Below are 22730 nucleotides of genomic sequence, written 5' to 3' on the forward strand. Positions count from 1 at the left end.
CAGCTCATGTTTCCTCTTCCTTGGCTACCTTGGAGGAAAAAATAATTAAATAATAAACAATATATAAATTTACTTAGATATCCCCCTCCTTTAATCACACTCATCATCTGCTGATTTCACTTCTACTCATATGCTGCTGAAACTAGAGTAAATCATAAAACAGTAGTGGTTGGACCCATTATCAATTTATATGAAACAATCTGAACTGAATTCTCATGATAGTGAAACAATCCTTTTTTAAAACTTCTCTGATGGATTGATTCAGTGTCCTACTGGCCACACCAGTTCTCCAAATCTTTTAATATCTCCTCAGATCTCTCATAGTTCTTTTTTCTATCTTCTCAATCGGGAACCTTGCCCCATGTTTCATTTAAAAATATTATGACACTTACCAAGAACTCTCTTTCCTCTTCCTCATCTCACATCACTTACATGCTTTCTTAATTCCCTTCTCATATAGTGAGGGGGTCCTTCCCCTTGACAAGGCAAACCATTTCACATGCACAAGTAATCCCATTCTAGCATCACTTATTCAGAAAATTGTTCATTCTTTTCATCCCAAGTCTCACTTTAAAAATGGATAGATTTTTATTTTCAAAATATCAAAAGATAGTTTTCGACTTTCACCCCTGAAAAAGCCTTGTGTTTCACATTTTTCTCCTTCCCTTCCTCCTACTCACCTTCCCTAGACTGCAAGTAATCCAATATACATAAACCATGTGCCATTTTTCTAAACATATTTCCATATATCATACTGCACTAGAAAAATCATATAAAAAGCAAATAAACAAAAACAAAGGTGAAAATCGTATGCTGCAATCCACATTCTGTCTCCATAGTCCTCTCTCTGAAGACAGATAGCTCCTTCCATCAAAAGTCTATTGGAATTGTGTTGAATAATCTCATTGTTGAAAAGAACCAAGTCCATCACGATTGATCATCACATAATCTTATTGTTGCTGTGTACAAAGTTCTTCTAGTTCTACTCATTTCACTTATGTTCATGCAAGTTTTTCCAGGCTTTTCTGAAATCATCTTGTTCGTTATTTCTTATAGAACAATAATATTCTATAGAATTTATACCATAATTTATTCAGCCCACCCCCAACTGACAGTTATCCACTCAGTTTCCAGTTCCTTGCCACTACAAGAAGGGCTGTTAGAAACATTTTTTCTAATCTCATGGCTTTTATATTCCTCATTGTTCTTAACTTCTCTGCATCTTTGGATACTGCTAATCACTTATCTTCTAAGCCACTAAGGCTTTTGTGATGCTTCCCTGTCCTGATTCTCCTCCTACCTGACTGATGCTTCTCATTCTCCTTTGTTAGATCTTTATCTGGGTTTTAGCCACTGATCTTGGACATCCTTGAGGCTCTAAGTTGGACCCTATTTTGTTCTTTTTTTGGATGAGGGCTTCTTAAAGGGATTCATGACCCCATATGGAGTCTCATAATTGAATGTGAGATTTACAAAATTATGATTTATCATCAGCAAATGTTTTATGTGTATACCTCTTTTATAAATCTATATATCCAGTATTTACATAAAAATTTCTCAATTGAGAAGGGGTTGGGAGTGGAGGCAAAATTAGAAAAGTCTTGCTCTAGACTATATCTCTTGGGGATTTCATAAGCTCTCAGGGACTTAATGTTCACCTTTCTGAAGATTTATTTATCCAACCCTAACATCTATGCTAATCTTTATTTCACATCTCCAAGTGCCTACTGGACATCTCAAACAGGATGATCTATGGGCATTTTAAATTTAAAATGTCCAAGACAGAACTCATTATTTCTCCCCAAATCTTTCCTTCTTCTTAACCATTGAGGTTGCTTCTATTGTCCCAGTCACTGAGTCTTTCCAAGTAGGGATCATGCTCAACACCTCGTTTTCTCACCCCTAGAAATGAGTCTTTTGCTGAATTCTGTCAACTTAATCTTTGCATCATCTCTTATTGATAGGGACCCTTTCTTTCTCTGACATTGCCACATCTCAGTTACATCTCTAGTACATACTATTGCAATAGCCTTCTAGGGGATCTACTTGTTACAGGTCTCTGTACTCCAATTTATCCTTCTTTTTACCTGTCAAAGTGACTTTAAAGAAGGAAGAATTAACAGTTGAAGAGGTAGGAGTTGATTCTAAGCAGATGGAACAACTTGGGATAAGACAAAGAAAGCAGAGTGTATTTCCCATGCAGAAAGCAGACAGTACTTTAATTGAACCATGAAGTTCTATTAATTTAAATTATTTTGGGATATTCATTCCCCAGTCATATTATTAAGTTCCTAGAGTGTGTCAAGCACTTTATTAGCACTCATGCTACAGAATTTCCTGAAGGAAGTGATATTCTATAAGAGGAAAACATGAACAGTGAAATTAAATATTGAATTATAATGGATATATCAAAAAGTTGAGCAATAAATTATTAGCCTATAGATATATAAGATTGATAATGATAAACAATAAAGAAATAAATAAATATAGATTTTACAAATAATATAAATGCATAGCTGAATAAAGTAAATCCAAAGTAAGTTTTTGGAGGACACTAATCAAGGGGAGTTAGTTAATGCCTCATGATTATTGAGCTGAGCCCTGAAGGAAGCAGGAGATTATAAAAGGTGGGGGTGAAGGGGAGGAGAACTTTTCCCAAACATGGCAGCCTATAACAAAGGCACATAGGTGAGAGAGAGAATATTGGATATGGAAGAATTATAGCATTTTTTAGTCTGTTTGCCTAGAATATATGTTGAGTCATTTCACTCATGTCAGACTCTCTGCAATTTCATTTGGAATTTTCTTGGTATAGTGGAATGGTTTGCCATTTCCTCCTCCTGCTCATTTTAACACTTTTATTTTCCTCACTTACATCTAAAACAATTTTAATATTTGCTTTTAAAACTTTGCGTTCCAGATTCTCTCCTTTCTTTTCTTGTTCATCTTGGCTCCCCCTACCATTGAAAACAATTTATTTTACAGATGAAGAGCTGAAGCAAAAAAGCCTGAATTGACCAGGGTCAGACAACTAGTAAAGTATCTGAAGCTGAATTTGAATTTGTCCTGCAGATTCTCTCTCTCTCTCTTTCTTTCTCTCTCTCTTTCTTTCTTTCTCTCTCTCTCTCTCTCTCTCTCTCTCTCTCTCTCTCTCTCTCTCTCTCTCTCTCTCTTTAAATAGACCACCTAGCTGCTCTGTGGGATTTACCAGATTGGAAAGGTCTTTACTTTCCACAAAGATTTGTAATTTTTTCCAGAAGTAACAGTCAGAGGCTGGTTTAGGATTTAGTTTGTACATTTCTTGGGGATATGTAGTGACTATATTTGGACTTCGTGTCACCAACGTATGATATATAGTAGGAGCTTAATAAATGCTCCATGACTGATTTACTGGTCAAAACTGAAACCACCCAGGAACTCCTGAAGTCAGGGCACTTTCAGTCCAAACTCTTTCCCATTCTATCCTTCACTGCTTGTCTTGTACACTGAGAGCAGATGTTGAAGACCATGCCCCAGAAGTGCTGAATTGCCCTGACTTTCCATCACAAGAATTGGTTCTGTTCAGTGGGCTGCACTTGCTCAAGTGGGTTTCAGCAAGAATGTCAATTGGAAGAATTTCAGGATGCCAGCTGGGTCAGCCAAGAACTTTAGTCCTTTACCACATCCCATTTTCCAGTTCAGAAGAAACCACACACACACACACACACACACATAGAAAGGTATAATTCCCCGAGAGGATAGTGCCCATAGCCCTCTCTAGTCTTTCTGGCTGGTACTACTTTGTATTTTCATTTGAAGGAACTTGGAGAAGATTGGGATGGAATTAAAGAATAAAGGCTTTGCTTTTAAGAGGGATTGGGAATAAAAAAGGAGCTCTGAAAGTCTCTCTTCTCCCCAGATTTTCTGCAACCTTTTCTTTCTCTTGCTTGTACCTTCAAACAGTAGAATGCTATTTAATTACATTTAATAAGTGTTTGCTAATTTCCTAGAGCCCCAAATGTAGGGCAATTAGTGATCTACCTTTCTTAGTTATGTCTAAACCCTATAGAGATCTGAAGGCATTTTCCTCAAGTTGTTAGTATAGAATTATGGAAATTCTCCTGAAAGTTTTCCATCTGCATCTATCTGTACAGATACCAAGAGCAAACTATCCCTGCTTTTTTGTCTTCATCTCTGTAGCAGCTGGATGCTTTGCAGACCACCAGAGGTCCCCAGAATGCTAAGGACCCCATTTCCTACAATTATGAAACTATTCCTTTACTTTACATGACCTTTCCTCTGTAGATAACCTGTATTATGTCTGATAGTATCTTTATGTGATATTAGTGTGCTCTTGGCACTTCATAGATGGAACTCTGTCCACCCCTAGCCTGAATATAAAGTGCTATTTATGAGTTCATGTTTGATGCTGGACAAATCATTCAACTTTACTGTTTCCAGGATACTCTAATCCCCTGTTGTAGTTGGTTATTCTTGTTCTCATTTCCTCTGTCTTCTTTCTGTTATCTCCTATATATAAATATTTTCTATTATATAAATAAATGCATGTTTGTATGGAAATTATATATATGTATGCACATATCATTATAACTATATATTTCAGAAATTTTCTACAAACCTTTCAGTCATTCAGATAATAATTTCCAGGGATCCCAGCCATGGAAACTACTCACAGTTGGCTGGCACACTGGCAGTGTTCCCAGACTGGTAGGAAGCTGCTAACCCTTCTGCTGCTCAGTCCTCTGAGCCAGGGCAGGAGGACTTCCATAGATCAGGGTCCCATGATATGAACAAGGTCACTAGTTAATTAGAGGATGTAGGTAGCATTCCCAGAGGGCCAATGGGCAGAGCTGGGACTGGGTGTAGGTCTGATAGGCAGGTTGTTAGGATTTCACACACAGGGGACCCAAGAAAGGACACTTTTTAATGACTCTTTACAAAACAGAAATGAATCTCAAGAAATTCTCTTCTATAGCGCATGGTGGGAGTTATTTTGTGGTTAGTCAAGTTACTTGGGTTTCAGTGAAGGCTTGATTTTTTTTCCTAGTTGATTAGGAACAAACAAGAGTAAAACATGGAAGTACTATTTTGTAAAAACATCGGTAATTTGTTAAAATTGTAGGCCCTAGAGTTGGAAGGACATCTGACATCATTTCATCCAAGCCACACCCGAGTCTACTATAGAATTTGGCTCCAAATCCTCATCCAGTTTCAGCTTAATGACTTGGTGATGGGGAACTCACTTCTTATTGAGGCAGCTTATTACATTTCTGCATGACTCTAAGAGTTAGGATATTTTTCCTTATATATATATATATATATATATATATATATATATTCTAAATATTTTCATCTTCAATTTCAGTCTGTCATTCCTATATGGCACTAAGGACAACAAATCTAGCTCCTTTCCCATATGACAACCCTTTAGATATAGAAAAAGTGCTTTTTTTCTCTTCCCTTCCCCCCCAATTTTTTTCTTCTACAGGCTAAACACTCTCATAAATTATAGTTTAAATTAATTAGTTATTAAATTAAACTTAATTTATTTTAATTCAATTCTAATTCAAATATCCTCAAGATTCCAATTTATATGTGTGATAGAATACTATTGTGCCATAAGAACTGATGAGCAGGATGCTTTCAGAAAATCATAGAAAGACTCATATGATACAAATGAAATGAGTAGGACCAGAAGAACATCATACACACTAACTGCAATATTGTATAATGATCAACTATGAATGACTTACTTTTTTCAGCAATGTAAAGAATCAAGATAATTCTGAAGGACCTATAATGAAAAATGCTATCTATATTCAAGAGAAACTACTGATGGAGTTTGAATATAGATTGAAACTTACTTTTTTTGGTCTGTGTGTTCTTTGACAATGGGACTATTATTGAAAGATTTTATTTGACTATATATGGCTAAACATTTGTCAAATTCACAATTTTTTCCCCCATTCGGTGGTGAGGGGAGAGATGGTGGAAAAGAATTTGGAATTCATCATTGTAAAAAACTGAAGGTTTAAATTTTTTTTTATAAAATTGAAAACGTATTAGAATTAATAAGAAGGGAAAAACTTCATTCTTGCTTTTTTTTCTGGTTGTTTCATTTTTTTTTACCCTATTTGGGTGTTTTCATGGCAAAGATAATTTAATGCTTTGCCATTTCCCTCTCCAGCTCATTTTACAGTTGAAGAAACTAATGGAAACAGAGCTAAATGATTTGCCCAGGGTCACACAGTAAATGTCTAATGTCACATACACATTCAGGAAGATGAGTCTTCATGACTGTAGAGCCAGTGCTCTATCCACTGCACCATCTAGCTGCGCTATCTCATTCTTGCCTTTTTCAGTTTCTAGGTATTTTCTAAGTGACGGTTGGTTCCTGTGTTTACATTTCATAGGTTTTTATTCAGCTCTGATTTTCTTCAGCAATATTATAAACTAAGAGTCCATTTGAATTTTAAATTATAATTCTGTCATTAGTTATTCTTGATTTTTAAGCTTTTACCTTTGGTGTTTTGGAATAATAATTCCAAAATTTCTTGAGTCTATTATAGTTAGCAGCCAAGTTTTTGAGGATCTAGGGTGCAGTTCATGGGAACTATTTTTTTGGTGGCTGCTTGCAGTATTTTTTCTTTGAATTGGAAGCTGTGGATTTTGGCCCCCATGTTTCTGAGAGTTTTTATTTTGGGGCTTCTTTGAGAAAGGGAGTAGAAGATTCTCATAATTTTACTTTGCTTTCTGATGGACAGTTTTTACTTAAGATTTCTTGAAAATTTGTATGAATATCTTTGAAAAATATTGTAATTTTCAGGAAATCTAATGATTCTGAGATTATTTTTCTGTGAACTTTTTTCTAGAAAAGAATTTTGTATTTTATTGCATATTTATATATTACTTTCTATTTTGATTAGCTTTTGATTTTGGTCCAACCTTTCATCTTGTCTAGAGATTTATGAATTTCTACTTATTCCACTCAAATTTTGGGTGATTCATCTACTTGGATAGGTTTAATACCTTTGGTTTTAAGTGAGTTATTCTCCCTTGAATTTTTTTTTCTCCAGAGTTTATTTCATTTTTTATTTCTTGCTTAATTTTTCCAGGTATTCTTTTAGAATTTGTGACAAAGAGATTTTCTCCTCAAAAGTTCTGATTATTGATATTGTGGAATTAACCTGTTCTGGGTTTGACTCTTGGGCATTTCTGGATCCATAATATTAAAAATGTTTTGTACAAACAAAAACAATGTAGCCAAAATTAGAAGGAAAGTAGAAAATCTGGAAAAAAATTATTTATAGACAGTTTCTATCTAAGAAAACCTTTATTTAAAAGTCTTCATGTTAGATATTTAAAGAACTTTGTAAAATATATAAGAATATGACTCAACTCCCAATTGCTAAATGGTCAAAGGTTATAAAGAGGCAGTTTTTGGAAGATAAAATCAAAGCTGTATATAACTATATGAAAAATGATTTAAGTCATTATTGATTAGTTGAGTGAAAATTAACACTCTTTTGAAATACGGTCTCACACCTGACAGATTACTAAAATGATAGAAGTGACAAACATTGGAAAGGATGTAGAAAATTTTGGACCCTAATTCACTGTTGGTGAAATTGTTTATTCATCCAACCCTTTTGGAGAGTAAACTGGGATTATGTTTAAAGAATTGTATGGCTATTCAAATCAACTACAAAGGACCTATGATAGAAGATACTATCCATCTTAGAGAAAGAACTGACATATGGAAATATGTATTGTATGGTGTGTCTCTGTGTCTCTGTGCCTCACTCACACGCACAAATGAAGAATTGACTTTCTCAAGTGTCAGATTATGAGGAAGTGAGGAAGACAGACAGATTAGAACTCAAAATATAACAAAAAACCTCCCCAAATGAAATGAAGTAAAATAAAAAGAATTCTTGAATTGAAATGATTTACTCAACCTTCCTAATAGTAGGGACCACAAAAAAAAAATCCCTGTGATACTTGGCTCCTTGGCCATAGAAGGAAAGGGACAGACTTTAATGATTTCTGAGATTCCTAAAGGAGAAAGAAATCTCCAAAATGGTGAGATCTCAAAGTAGGAAGTATACAAGCATGTGAAGATGAAATTTACCTGTGAAAAGCAGAGGGGCAGGGATGCTATTGGTTGTGTGCAGGAGAGGGAAACTGGGGTTTCTGATCAGAGTGGAGAACTAATGGAAAGTATGAGGCACCATCACCTCCACTCCACAATTTGAGGTGCTTACACTAATACCTCTTATTTGAAAAAAATGAACCCACAAAGAGAAAGTATTGGGCCCTGGAAAGTTAGCTATTAATCTCCTTTCCTTTTTATTTGTGCAATTAGACTTGGGAAAATTGAATTTAAAAGAAAACTTTAAACCTTGAGGTCTGACTCCCCTTCACATATCAAGAAGAAAATGAAGAAAAAGAATACCCAGGTGCTCACCACTCTGACTCCATTCTTCTCCAAAATTACCATGGGAATAGCATTGTTGCCAAGGACAAAGATACCAAGTTGTGTTATCTCACTTCCTGCCCTAACAAAACCCAAGTTATGATCTCAGTATGGCCCCTGTCTAACAGAGAGTAGCCTTCGCCCCATCTATGACAAGTCCTGAGTTACAAATTCCCAGGTTGTTAGTGCCAAGTTACCTCTGTCTCCCTTCTTTTGGAAATAAATATAACAGGTGTGAAGTGTTAGGCTAATCGCAGTCTCAACTTCTGTATTCTGTTTGCAAACCCTAGTTGTCTAAAACCCTATATAAACTCTTTCTTAATTCCTCTGGACCTTGTGCTTTGGAAACATATTCTCATATTGTTAGCTGGCTTATTAAACTCTCCAGTTTAAATTTAAACCAGTCTCTACTTGCCTCAGTTTATCTAGTACCACATATTTGGAGGCCCCAGCGAGATACAAAGGGAACGAGATCAGATAACTGTGGGGCCTCTGTGGGGAACCTTGGACTGGCTGGTTCTGGACTCCCTAGGGGAGGGGCCCTCTGAGATGTTCCAGGACCCCAGGGGAGACTAGGTCCAGTCACAATAGAGACTTACCGCTGACAGACCCCTATTCAACTACAATGGAGAACCTGGTCTGAAACCTTTTGGAGGTGAGTTTTTCTGTTCTGTCTGGGTGTTGGCACATTTGGGTTTACAGGAAAAGTTGGATTATGCAGCCATAGAACTCTAGGAAGTGCTGGTGGGAAGCCATGCAGCACTATTTGGTCTTGGGTGCCTTTGGGCACAAACCCGGGAGCCTTTTTGGGCACGACTTGGTCTTGGGTGCCTTTGGGCACAAACCTGGGTGCCTCTTTGGACATGACTTGGTCTTGGGTACCTTTGGGCACAAACCCGGGTGCCTTTTTGGGCCCGACTTGCTTTTGGGTGCCTTGGCACGACATGGCAAGAATTGGTTGTTGGGTTTTTTTAGTTTAAAGGTAAGGAAATTCTTATATGCACAGGGGCTATTTGGTTTCTCCAGTTTTAATCTGGAGCTTGAGAGCCTGGTTTATTTCTGAAAAGGCTCAGTCTGGATATTTCTATTTCTGGGAGGGAGAGATTGTCCAACGTTAATGTCGGCAACCTGCCCTCATCTATATCTGTTGATATATGGTAAAGTTGTTGGTCTGAAAAAAGTTCTCTTGTGTCTGTGTGGTCCATCTATCTGTACCTGGTCTGTCTTTGTGTTCCTTTAAGAACTTGTTATACCATAATTACCCTAAACCCCCCTCCCTCATCTCTGGCCAAGCTGGGGGCTGCAGAAATAATGTTAGCCAATAAAAATGAAAATAACTGCTGATTTTAGAAGTTTTGAGAACTAGGTTGAGGAGTTTAGTGATTGTTCAGATCAAGATTGCAAAGATAGCATAAAACAAATGCCATATGAGTGTTAAACTAATTTATTGCTTTTACTTGTAATCCATTTGCACGAACTTGTGGAAAAACAGAAAAACTCTTGGCTGCTTTTAAAAATCGGTCAGCAAACAACCTGATCCACAAGCCTGTTTGGGGGGGGGGGGAAGAGAAAAAACCTTTCCTGGGTCAGGTTACAGCTATAAATGGGGTGAGGTAAGAGAAAACAAAGAAAGCTAATGTCAGTTAAGTAGGCAAGAAACAATGAGTAAACCTTCTTCTGGAATTCCTATTGAATTATAAATCTGTTAAGCTTCTTTAAGAAAAATAACCAAATGGTAATTCAGTTTGCCTGGAACATTTAATTAGGATTTAGGAAAACTTATTTAAGTGCCTAATCTATTGAATTTGGGAGCTGTGTATGTTTAAATTGAAATTGTGATTCTGAAATTGTGAAATTGACTGGTACATGCTAAATTTGTTTATTCTGAATCTGTTTGAGTATTGAAATATTATTACTAAAAATTTAAAGTTGTATTTGATTTGATTCAGCTTAACAATAGTTTGTTAAAACAAACTTCTGATAACTTGCCTGAAGAGGTCACATGTTTGTATCCCCTAATTAGATGAAGTATGCTGTTTTCTAAAATGTATATCGGATAATTTGGAAAAATGATGAGCTCTGCTTTAAAATTTTGTCAGATCTGCTGGACATGTACATAAGCTTTGTGAAATTATTTATCTGTTGACTATATTGTGACTTAAAAGTTTTGAAGAAAAAAAGACAAGAGATGATTTTACAAACATGGGACTAGAAAGATTGATTTGCAAAAACAATGGATAGTTTGAATGGAATATCTAGTTAGAATATCACATGGAAAAGTATTGATTTAAAAAAAATAATTTCTAATTGTGTGTGCGTGTGTGTGTTAAAATTTGAAATGACTGTAAATCACATGAGATTCCTATCCAATTTTTTGTGATATCCAAATATAACATAACCTATCATGTGAAAATTGCAAAACTGATAATTGTGTAGTGGTTATTGTTGTAATATTGAAAGTTAAAATTGTTAAGGATTATTGGTTTGATAGATTGTTACAGAGAAGGGAAGATGATATGTTGATTTTTGAAGGAGAGAGAGATAGCATGTTAGAAGGGGAGGGACACAAGAGATGTGAGAGCACAGAGAGGAGTAGATTGGAAAGACAGGGCAAGTTCTTTAATGGAAGGAATTTGCCCTTTGCTAGGAGAAAGAAAACACACTGGCAGGCTAAATCCTGAAAGGCACTTGGCACCCTAAAAGAGTTAACTATAAGAAGAAGTGAGGTCGGGAAGCAAAGTGGAGTTAGTAATGTGAAATGGCTCCCTTCCCAGAGAGAACTTATAGAATTCAAAAAAAAAATTCAAAAATTAAATGAGAGCCATTGAGGGAAAACTAAAGAAAAAAATTAAAATCATCCAAAAAAAAAACAAGATTATGAAAAAAGTTAAGCAATTATGAAAGGAGGTACAGAGTCTCAAAGATGAAAATAACTCTTTGTTAATTAGAACTGGGCAAGGGGAACCAGTGAAGCCATGAGAGACCAGGAAATAACAAAACAGATTATAAAGAATGAGAAAATAGAACAGAATGTGAAACATCTCATAAGAAGAGATCAAGAAGAGAAAATATAAGACCAATTGGACTGACAGAAAGTTGTGACCAAAAGGAGAAACTTGACACAATGCAGGAAATAATCCTAGAAAATTGTCCTCCAGTTATAAACATAAGGGGAAGGTAGAAATAGGAAAAAATCCACCTTTCACCACCTCACAAAGATCCTTTGTAGAAAACATATAAGAATATTATTGCCACATTTTGAAACCCTCAGATCAAAAAGAAAATTTTGCAAAAAAACAAGAAAAAAAATAATCAAATACACTGGAGCTACATTTAGAATTGTACAAGACTTATTAGCAGCTACAATAAAAGACAACAGGTCTTGGAATCATAACCACAGACAAGCAAAAGGACTAGGCCTGTGAACAAAAATATCATATCAGTAAAATTATAATTTTCAATGAGAAAAAAACATTCAATGAACTTATTGATTTTCAGGACTTTCTATCAACCAAACCTGAACTTAACAGAAAATTTAACATTTAAGGGCTAATATCAAAGAGCTTTTAAGGAACCCAACATGCACAAACTATTTAAACATATACAAATTGGTTGTTTTTTTTTTTTTTAACATGGGAAATATATGTTATGTTTAAGATTTACATCAATAATAGGGTAAGCTCAAAAGAGAGATTGGAACAGTAAAGGTAAAAATAGTAATTATGTTAAACAAATGAAATGAAGAAGAATAAACACAGAGGCATTGGAGTTGGGGAGGAGGGCTCATAGTTCTGAAAACCTACTCATATCAAGAATGGGTTCAACAGGCAATACTACATGTATACCATGAAGAGGATAGCACCATCCAAAATTTATAAAGAAATAATGGGGGAGGAATAGATGGTTGGGGAAGCAAAGGTTGACGGAAGAAGAAGAGAGGTATCTGGGGGTTTGGGGGGGGGTAGGTTAAGTAATAAGCCAAGTTATGGAGCAGAATTTAATCAATGAGTCAGCAGGGAAAGGAAAGATATTTGTATGTAGAATATGTATATGTGTATATATCTACATCTGTATACATAAATATACCTTTTCTTACTTGGAGGTTGTGGGGGGGGGGGATGAAAGGGAGATATCTATATTTATCTGTATGTATGTGTATGCATATGTATATGTCTAATATATGTATATATAAATATATATATTTTTAACTATAGCCGGTTTGGGAGTTGTAGGGGGGGTATGAAAAGGGGAAAAAAAAATAAAGTAAATAAGGTATGCAGCAGAGAACCAAAGAACAGTTTAAAAGGAAGTAAAGAAAAGATGGATACTCATGAAAATAATTTCTTCTAACATATATATGCATATGTATATATATATACACACACATATTTATATATTTCCCCTTAAATTGATGTTTGTTGCTACATGTTTTAAATCCTCTGTTATATTCTGCTGGGCACATAATAATGTTCTCTTTTGTTTTGTTTCATTTTGTTTTGTATTATATTTTGCTTATTCTGTTTCTTTAAATAAAACAAATTAGGAAAATTAAATAAGAAAGAAAAGAGGACTACCTTTTATCTTTATTTGTATCTACAGCACTTAGTATAGTGTCTGGCACAGAGTAGGTGCTTAATATGATATGTGTTGCCTTGACTTGCTTTGACACAATTGGTTCAATATTCAACTATTGTCATTATGGAATAAGAGTGGTCTTTAAACTGTAAGTTCTCAAATGCTAGAAGGGACCTTAGCAAGTTGTTTAGCACAAACATTAACCCAAGTAGGAAATTTTTCTCCACTTTCCCCAAAATTTCCCTCTAGCTTCAAATGAAAAGAATTGGTGATGGATAACTCACTACCTATTGAGATAGACCATTCTTCTCCTGCAAGTTTTTTTTTTTTTAATTAACTCTAAGCATTAGGAATTCCCTCCCTAATCTTGAATCCAAATCTGTATATCCTTCAACTTCTATTTTTTTTTTTTTTTTTTGTAATTTAGTTATCCAGTGTTAAGGAGAACAAATCTAATCTGTTTCTCACATAATAGCCCTTAAAATACTAGAATACAATTAGTATGCTCTTAACTCTCCCCACATCTTCATTTTTCTTCCACTATTTTTTGTGGCATGGATTTCAGGATATTCAAAATCCTACCCTCCTTTCTGAACCTAGTATAGATTTATGTCCACATTAAAATTTCCCACCAGCACAAGACAATATGTTTCAGATGTGATATGAGTGTGGTGAATAGAAAATAGAGAGTGAATATCATTTGCATTTGAAAGCCTTTACTTGCAAAACAGCTCAAGATGAACGTTTCCTCTGCCATTTTAAATTCTTAGCTTCCTTGAAAGTCCTATGGTACTAAAGTCCTTTTCATATGAATTCTTTATGTAGCTAAATCTCCTTGTTTCCCACTTCCAACTCTATGATTATACAACTGACTCTTGAATTTAATTATGGGACTTTGAAAGTGGGGATTTGGTCATAATAAATATAAAGGCAGAAAGCTATGATGAAATAGGAGGCAATGGGCTAGAGTTGAAATGCAATGCAGTGAGATGCTCTGGGATTCAAATCCTGGCTCTATTTCTTGATTTGGTGTTCTTGGGAACTCTTGATCCCTCACTTTTCTTGTCTGTCAAATGAAAGGGTTATATGTGTGATTCTGAAGTCCCTTCTAATTCGAAAGCTTTGATTCAAAACTCACTGTTTAGTCTTTGTTTAATAATGCATAACTGTGAAAGACTTTATGTTCCACTTTTTTACATCTACTCTCAGTGCATCAATGTGATTTTTCTTACTATTTTCCTAATGTGATTTTCTTATAAACCTTTTTTTCAGTGTTGAGTATTTCCATCTTTCACCATCAATGCTAATTTGATGTGTCTGAAATAATACTTCAGAGTTTTATTTTACATTTTCCTTATTTTTAATATTTTGGAGTATTTCCCCCTATCTAGTTATTAGTTTGTGTTTCTTCTCTTGGAAAGTGTTTGTTCCTATTTTGATCACTTCATTGGAAGCCTGCAAAAAATTGATACCTGAGGAGTATGGCTTACTTTAAAAAGTCATAGGTGGTGTCATTAAAAGGATGAGTAGTATAATTAAAATCTCCTTACTTCTAAGCTATTATTCATATCTTGATTATTATATAACCTGGTTAATCAATCATGGGTACATGTATTTGTATATAAAACACTTCTTTATTCTCCTTCTATATTTTTATCAATAAGTATTTTCTAAGAACCTACTATGGACAAAGAACAGTTCTGGGCCTGTTATGGCACATTGATCTTCTAATGAAGAGTAGTGATCCAGGTAATATCTCTGTAGAAGTGCTCTTGCAGGGGAGAGAGTGTATTTTTTTAAAGTTTGGAATACTACACAGCTTCTGCTACCAGCCATCAGATATGCCCCTATTACTGATTACTGCCACTATTAACCAATGCTGCTATTGGCAGTGAGACTATAGCAAGCCATTATCAAGAGATACTTCCAGGTGCTGTAGATTCCTCCTAGCTCTCAATCTGAGAGCTTCCATCTTTACTCTTTTCTTATCTTCACAATGACTAGTTTCCAGGAGTAGTGAGTCTAAACAGTTAGCAGAGGGCACAAACCAGTGCAAGAAGTCCCGGTTTGTTGACTATTAATCTGGGGATCAGCCTGATCAAGGAACCTTCTATCCCCTCATTAATTCCAGAACCATCAGACCCAGAAAATGACTCCATTCTTAGCCAAAACAGCATACTACTCTGTAGAGGGCCCCAGATAGTGGGAAACCCTGGGTGAGGTATAAGACTCATTAGTCCAATAAAAGGAACCCCATTGACAGTGTCTGGTTCACCTCCCCATTTTCCCTGAGGGCTCTTGGCCTTCCTGATAAGTCAGGGGGCAGTGATAACTTGGGCTACAATTAAAGCAAAGTGATACCAAGTGGCAAAGAGACATCTGCTCACAATAGCAAGTTGTTTAATGTGGTCTCACATGTGCAGTTTGATATGGTTATACAAGGGTATTAGGGTATATAAGGCTGAGAGAATTTAGAATAATGACTCCATGTGTGACTGTCCACATTGATCCTGCCCCTTCACTCCTCTCCTAAGATCAAGGACTGAGGCTGGTACTAAGATCCTCCAGAGAGCTAGTCTGGATATTGCACTTCTATCCACAAGTCCAGGAAAATGGGGCTATGTTGGAACTTAATTAACAATGTATCTTTCTTTAGCGTTTGAGGTTTATAAAACTCTTTTCTTTTGTGAGGTAGATTATGCAAAGATCATCTTTATTTTACAGACAGGAAATTGAGGTCACCAGAAGATAGGGAAATTGTAACAGTAACCTAAAATAGTAATATCTGAGATAACACTTGCACACTAGTCTTTCTTCTAGTGTTTTGACAACTCTGGACTATATTGGTGAAACATTATTTACTTTTTTATGGGTCTAGAGAGGTCTGAGCTGCAGCCTGCCACTTATCAAAGCCAGATCTAAGAACCTGGACCTTTCTTCCACCCTATTTAGTTCTGGAATTATAGTCTAAATGGGAGGTTGTATCCCAGTGAGACCAAAAAAAAAAAGTCTAAGGTTTTTTTGGGGCTGAAAGGTAGAGCCCACTTAAAAAAGTGCAATATTGGAAGCAGTCCATATCAGTCAAGTTGGTGAGGACCCAGAAAAGACTCTGAATTATTTACCCAATCATGGTTGCCCTTTTAGTGACCAATCTTTTCCTTTCCTGGATGCTGGGTGTGTTCTCTGGTATTGGGGGAAATGCTTGTAGCTACTGTTTTTATTCTTCATTTGAGGAACTTGACTTTGCTAAAGAATCGAAGGATGCTCATGTCATGTTCTGGAGCACTGTATTTTCCAGAAAGGTTCCTCTAGGAAACCATGGGCTCAGAAGTCTTACACATGTTCTAGCCCATGACTCATTTTCTTATTCCTTCAGTTCTCTGTGGGGACAAGAGACAACTATGGATGACACATGAAGATCTGAGTCATAGTTAGGGGAGAAAATAAAAGGGCAAATGGGAAAAGAAGGGGAAAGAAGAAAGAGAGCATAAATTCTGCCAGAATAAGCTAGGCTAGCTATCAAAATGCTATGGTAGAAGCTTTGGACTTATAATTGGAATGCAGGGAGTTCAATCCCAGCTCTCCTCCTTACAAGCTGGGTGACCCTTGACAATGGACTCAATCTTTCTAGGCCTTAATTCCTATATGTATAAAATGAAGGGCACTGGACTAAATGCCATATAAAATCCTTTTCAACACTTAACAGTTTATTAATAATATGAAAATAGAAAGCATGAAGAGAAATATTTATGTAGTGGAGGGGACTTTGCAATAGCCTCCCAAAGCACATCAATTAGTATACCACACCATCCAACTTACTCCTTGCAATCTAGGCCATCTTATCTATTGAAAATTCTTACACATCCCTCCCCAGTCCAGTAGTTCCTCCCATTGGTTATTTTTGAATTCTGCATTATATGACACTCCTTTTTCTTTTGAAATCTCTTTTTGTCTCTCTCACTTAGAGTGGGCTGGGTTCCCATTATTATATAAGTTGGAAAAAGATTTTCTTAATATATAACCAAGTAAAGAATTATGTCCAAAGTACTAATGCTACATAGTGAAACAAGGATCAAAATGGCAGAATCATAGAATATTGGAGATGTAAGAGAACCTAGAAAACAGAAAGGATAACATCAGAGTTTAAAAGGGAATCTTTGGATGTAGATTATTAGTCTAGAAAGACTGACTAGTGTTCATGCATCTAGAACTTTAAAGTTGGAATCAGATAGAGATGTTGGTCTCGCATCCTCATTTGACCAAGTCAACTTTACCCTTCTAGGCTTCAGGCTCCTCATTTATGAAGTGAGTTGTTGACTTCTAAATTTCCCTTCCATCATCAACTGTGATCCTATGGCTCTGGGTGAATGCAGACAAATCTTGAAATCTGGAAAATTGGAATTTGAAGAGGACATGGACTACCGAATTCTAGAACATAGAATGTTCAAGTCAAAAGCCAAAAAGACCTATAGGATGTAACAGCTGGAAAGAACCTTAGAATGCAGCATATAAGATCGTAGGAGTCATAACTTGGAAATGGATGAGACATTGAAGGCCATCTTGTCTAATCCCTTTACTTCAAAATGAGTAATTGAAGTCAATGGAGGTTGAATGACTTGCTGCATCTGTAGTAAGATTATAGAGTAAGATTTTATTCTTTGGTTGAAAAGGAAACTTTCTGGGAAAGTAGACAATTCTCCATTGGGGAGACACAAGGAACTTCTCTGGTCCTTTCTCTGACTGACTTCAAAGTGATTGTCAGACTCCTCAAATAAATCGGGGGCTCTTCTGCTTAAGTCCCTGTTACATAAATGAAATCAATTATTATTTATGTAATATATTAGAGCCTGAAGGGACTTGATACAAAAGAATGTTAGAGTTGGAAGGCACCTTAGAACACTTCCTCCAATCCCTACAGTCATAACATGCAGAGAGGTTACATCATTTGCCTTAGGTCACACAGTGAGCTGGCAGTAGATTTAGGTCTCCTGGTTCCCAGGCCATTGGCTTTTCCATTTTTAATGTGGAATCTTTAACACAGATATTCTTTGAATGGAGGTGTGTCTGGTATGTCTGTGCATCTTATGATGTACTTTGCTTTTTTTGGTTCATGGAATAATCCCAACTGTTTGCCTTCACTGGTTACTTAGGTTAATTCCCATCATTATACACAGGATGCAGATATTTGTAAAGATGTACCTCCTGCAGTGTCTACCTCATGGTAATAACGGGCATAAAGTTCAAGTCAGTCTTTCCCATTTCCCTGTTAGCCCAGAGTCAATTTCTTTGCAGAAGTTATAAATCTTCTGTGTAATCTTCTCATGGTTGATTTCATCTCTTGGTTTCTCAGTGTGTAAATCAGGGGATTCAAGAGAGGGGAGATGACAGAGAAGGCGACAGTGATGGCCCAGTCAGAGGGAAGGGTAGTAAAAGGCCTAGCATATACATAGATACTGGGCACAAAATGCAATGTGATTACAGTGATGTGGGAAGAGCAGGTAGAGATGGCTTTCCTCTTGCCCTCTCCTGTATGAGACCTCAACATCACCATGATGACTGTGTAAGATATAAGGAGTAGAAAGAACCAAAGAGTGGTGAGGAGGCCATTGTTGCAGATCATTAGGATCTCCAGAGCAAAGGTATCAATGCAGGCAAGTTTGAGGAGTTGGGAGATATCACAATAGAAACTATCAATAATATTGGGCCCAGAGAAGGGAAGTGGGAGCAACAGAGAGACCTGTACAGTGGAGTGTATGAAGCCTCCCACCCAGGCAGACATTATAAGCCCGAGACACTTTCCTTTACTCATGAGGGTCACATAGTGGAGGGGCTTTGAGATGGCCAAATAACGATCAAAAGCCATTGCAGATAGAGAAAAACAATCAACCCCACCAAGGAAGTGGAAGAAAAACATCTGTGTAAAGCAGCCATTGAAAGAGATGGTGTTTCTTTCAGCTAAAAGATCTAACAAAACCCTTGGAGCAGTGATGGAGGAGAAGCAGATATCCACAAAGGATAGATTTCGGAGCAGGAAGTACATAGGTGTGTGGAGGCGAGATTCCCAAGTCACAGTGATTATGATAAGGAGATTTCCTAGTAGAGTTGTTACATACACTAGGAGTAATAAGAAAAATAAGATGATGCTCAACTTTGGAGACTGGGTAAGCCTCATAAAAACAAATTCCTTCACCCTGGTCTGATTCCCCAGATCCATTAGCTCATGTTTCTTCTTCCTTGACCATCTTGAGAAAAAAGAGTTAAATAATAAACAATATAGACATTTACTCAGTCCTGTCCTTCAATTACACTCATCATCTGTTGATTTCACATCTACTCGTATACTGCTGAATGAAGCTAGACTAAATCATAAAACAATAGTGACTAGATCCATTATCATTTTATATGGCACAATCTGAATTGGAGTCTTGTGAGTGTGAAACAATTCTTTTTTAAAACCTCCCTAATTGATTGATTCACTGTTGTACCAACCCCCATCACTTTTCCAAACCTTTTAATATCTCCTCAGATTTCTCATAGTTCTTCCTTTTTCTACCTTCTCAATTAAGAACCTTGCCCCATGTTTCATTTTTTAAAAAAAATTATGACACTCTCCAAAAGCTCTTCTTTCCTTTCCTCATCTTACATCACTCAGATGCCTCCTTAATTTGTCTGATATAGTGAAGGTGTTCTTCCCCTTGATAAGGCAAACCATTTAACATGCACAAGTAATTCCATTGTACCATGACTTATTCAGAAATTGTCCATTAGTCATACCCAGTCCCTAACTGTATAAATATTAATATCTTTTCATTTTCAAAATACATGCAAATATAGTTTTCAGCATTCATCCTTGCAAAATCTTGTATTTCAAAATTTTCCTTTCTCTCTTCCCTCATCCCCCAATCCCTGATAACAAATAATCCAATAGAGGTAAAATGTGTGTAATTCTTCTAAACATATTTCCACATTTTTTATGCTGAATGAGAAAAATCAAGGTGGAAAAAGGAGAAAAATGAGAAAGAAAAAAAAAAACAAGCAAGCAACTAACAAAGGTAAAAATACTATGCTGTGCAATGAGATGAGCCAAATCAGTTTCCATAGAGCAGTAATGAATTGAACTAGCTACACCCAGCGAAAGAACTCCGGGAGATGACTATGAACCATTACATAGAATTCCCAATCCCTATATTTTTGTCAGCCTGCATTTTTGATTTCCTTTACAGGGTAATAGTACACTATTTAAAAGTTCGATTCTTTTTGTACAGCAAAATAACTGTTAGGACATGTATACTTATATTGTATTTAATTTATACTTTAACATATTTAACATGTATTGGTCAATCTGCCATCGCGGGGAGAGGATGGGGAGAAGGAGGGGAAAAATTGGAACAAAAGGTTTGGCAATTGTCAATGCTCTAAAATTACCCATGCATGTAACTTATAAATAAAAAGCTATAATAAAAATAAATAAATAAAAAATACCATGCTGTGATCCACATTTTGTCTCCATAGTCCTCTTTCTGGATAAGGATGGCTCTTTCCATCACAAATCTATTGGAATTGTGTTGAGTCACCTCATTGTTGAAAAGAATCACATCCATCACAATTTATCGTCACGTAATCTTGTTGCTGTGCACAATATTCTCCTAGTTCTACTCGCTTTACCTAGCATCAATTCATTTAAGCCCCTCCAGGCTTTTCTGAAATTATTCTGCTTATTGTTTCTTATAAAATAATAATATTCCATAACACTCATATACCATAACTTATTCAGCCATTCCTCAACTGATGGACATCCACTCAGTTTCCAATTCTTTGCCACTACAAAAAAGAACTGCTATAAACATTTTTGCACATGTGGGTACTTTTACTTTTTTAGGATCTCTTTGGGATATAGATCCATTAGAGACACTGCTGGATCAAGGGGTATGTGCACTTTGTTAGCCCTTTGGGCACATTTCCAAATTGCTCTCCAGAATGGTTGGATCACTTGAACTTCACAAACAATTATCATCCCCACTCTCACTTATTTTCTCTCTCTCTTTTTCCTGGCTACTTCCCTAATGCCTATAAACACGATGAGATCTTCTAGTATAATTGTTACATGTCAGAAAAATTTCATTTCACAAGAGCTTCACCTGTTTCAATCATCTCTGCTCTATGTTATGCTATATCTTTCCTCCTTTTTTTGGCTAAACTTGTTGAGAGAATTTACAAGAAGATTCTTTGCTTATTTTCCTCATGTTGGCTTCTCCACAGTCTGACTTCCAACTTCATCCCTCAACTCTTTTCAAAGTTACCAGTGATCTCTTTATTGCCAAATCTAATGACCTTTATATTCTTCGTTCTTAACTTCTCTACATCCTTGGATACTGTCAATCACTTATCTTCTTGTTAATGGCTTTTGTGATGCTTCCCTGTCCTGATTCTCCTCTTACCTGATTGATACTTCTCATTCTCCTTTGCTGGATATTTATCTGGGTATTGGCCACCGATCATGAGAGTCCCTGAAGCTCTAAATGAGAACCTATTTTGTTCTTTCTCTGGACCAGGACTTCTTAAACTGATTCATGACCCTACATATAGTCACATAAATGAATGTAGTGGTTACAAAATTATGGTTTATCATCAGTAAATGTTTGATGTGTGTACGTGTTTTATAAAGCTATATACCCCGGATTACATAAAAATTTCTCAGTTGAAAAGGGGTTGTGATTGGAAAATCCCTGCTCTAGACTGTATCTCTTGGGGATTTCATCAGATCCCATGGATTCAATTATCATGTTTTTGATCCAACCTTAACATCTCCCCTGCCCTTTATATCTCAGATCTCAAAGTACTTACTGGATAGCTCCAAGTGGATGACCTATAGGTATTAAATTCAAAATGTCCAAAACAGAACTCTTATTGCCCCCCAACCTGCCTCTATTCTTAACTTCCTCATTAGCACTGAGGGTGTTACTATTGTCCCAGTCACTGAAACTCTCAAGGGAGAGGTCATCCTTAACACCTTATTTTCTCACTCCTAGAATGATTCTTTTGCTAAATCCTGTCAACTTTATCTTTGCAACATTTCTTATTCCTTTCTTCCTCTGCCACTCGCACCACTTTGTATAGCCTTTCATCAATATCATCTCAATTATATCTCTACAAACTATTGCAATAGCTTTCTAGAGGATCTACTTACTTTGTCTCTCCATACTCCAATTCATTCTTCCTTTAACTGTCAAAGTGACTTTAAAGGAGGAAATTTCCACAGCTGAAGACCTAGAAGTAGTTTATTCTAAGCATAAGAAGCAACTTGGGATAAGACAAAGGATGCAGAGTATATTTCACATGAACAAAGCAGAAAATACTTTAATTGAATCATGGAGTTAATAGGTATTCACTAACTGCCTAGAGTCCAATATGCAATAACTTTCTCAGTTATGTCTAACACTGAGGGAGATCTGAAGGCTTTTTCCTGAAGCTCTTCCTAGTAGAATCATGTTAATTCTGCTGAAAGTTTTGTATCTGCACTTGTACAGGCACCAAGAGCAAAATAGCCTTCCTCTTTTCTTTTCATCTCTATATAGCAGCTGGATGCTTTGCAGAGCCCCAGAGGTCCACAGAGTGCTAAGGACCCCATGTCCTTTGTATGTAGAGTTTTATTAGCCCCCTTTTCCTGCATAGACATTTA

The 22730-nt window shown here is 36.2% G+C and overlaps 1 protein-coding gene across 1 annotated transcript; it reads right to left on the reverse strand.

Annotated features, from left to right (window-relative positions):
* Positions 1-18317: 18317 nt before the first annotated feature.
* LOC100915449 (olfactory receptor 4D11-like) lies at positions 18318-19265 on the reverse strand. The gene has a single exon (XM_003774209.2). It carries the CDS (start codon positions 19263-19265, stop codon positions 18318-18320), a length of 948 nt encoding a protein of 315 aa, XP_003774257.2.
* Positions 19266-22730: the final 3465 nt, after the last annotated feature.

Source organism: Sarcophilus harrisii, chromosome 6, assembly GCF_902635505.1.
Source record: "Sarcophilus harrisii chromosome 6, mSarHar1.11, whole genome shotgun sequence".
Taxonomy (NCBI): Eukaryota; Metazoa; Chordata; class Mammalia; order Dasyuromorphia; family Dasyuridae; genus Sarcophilus; species Sarcophilus harrisii.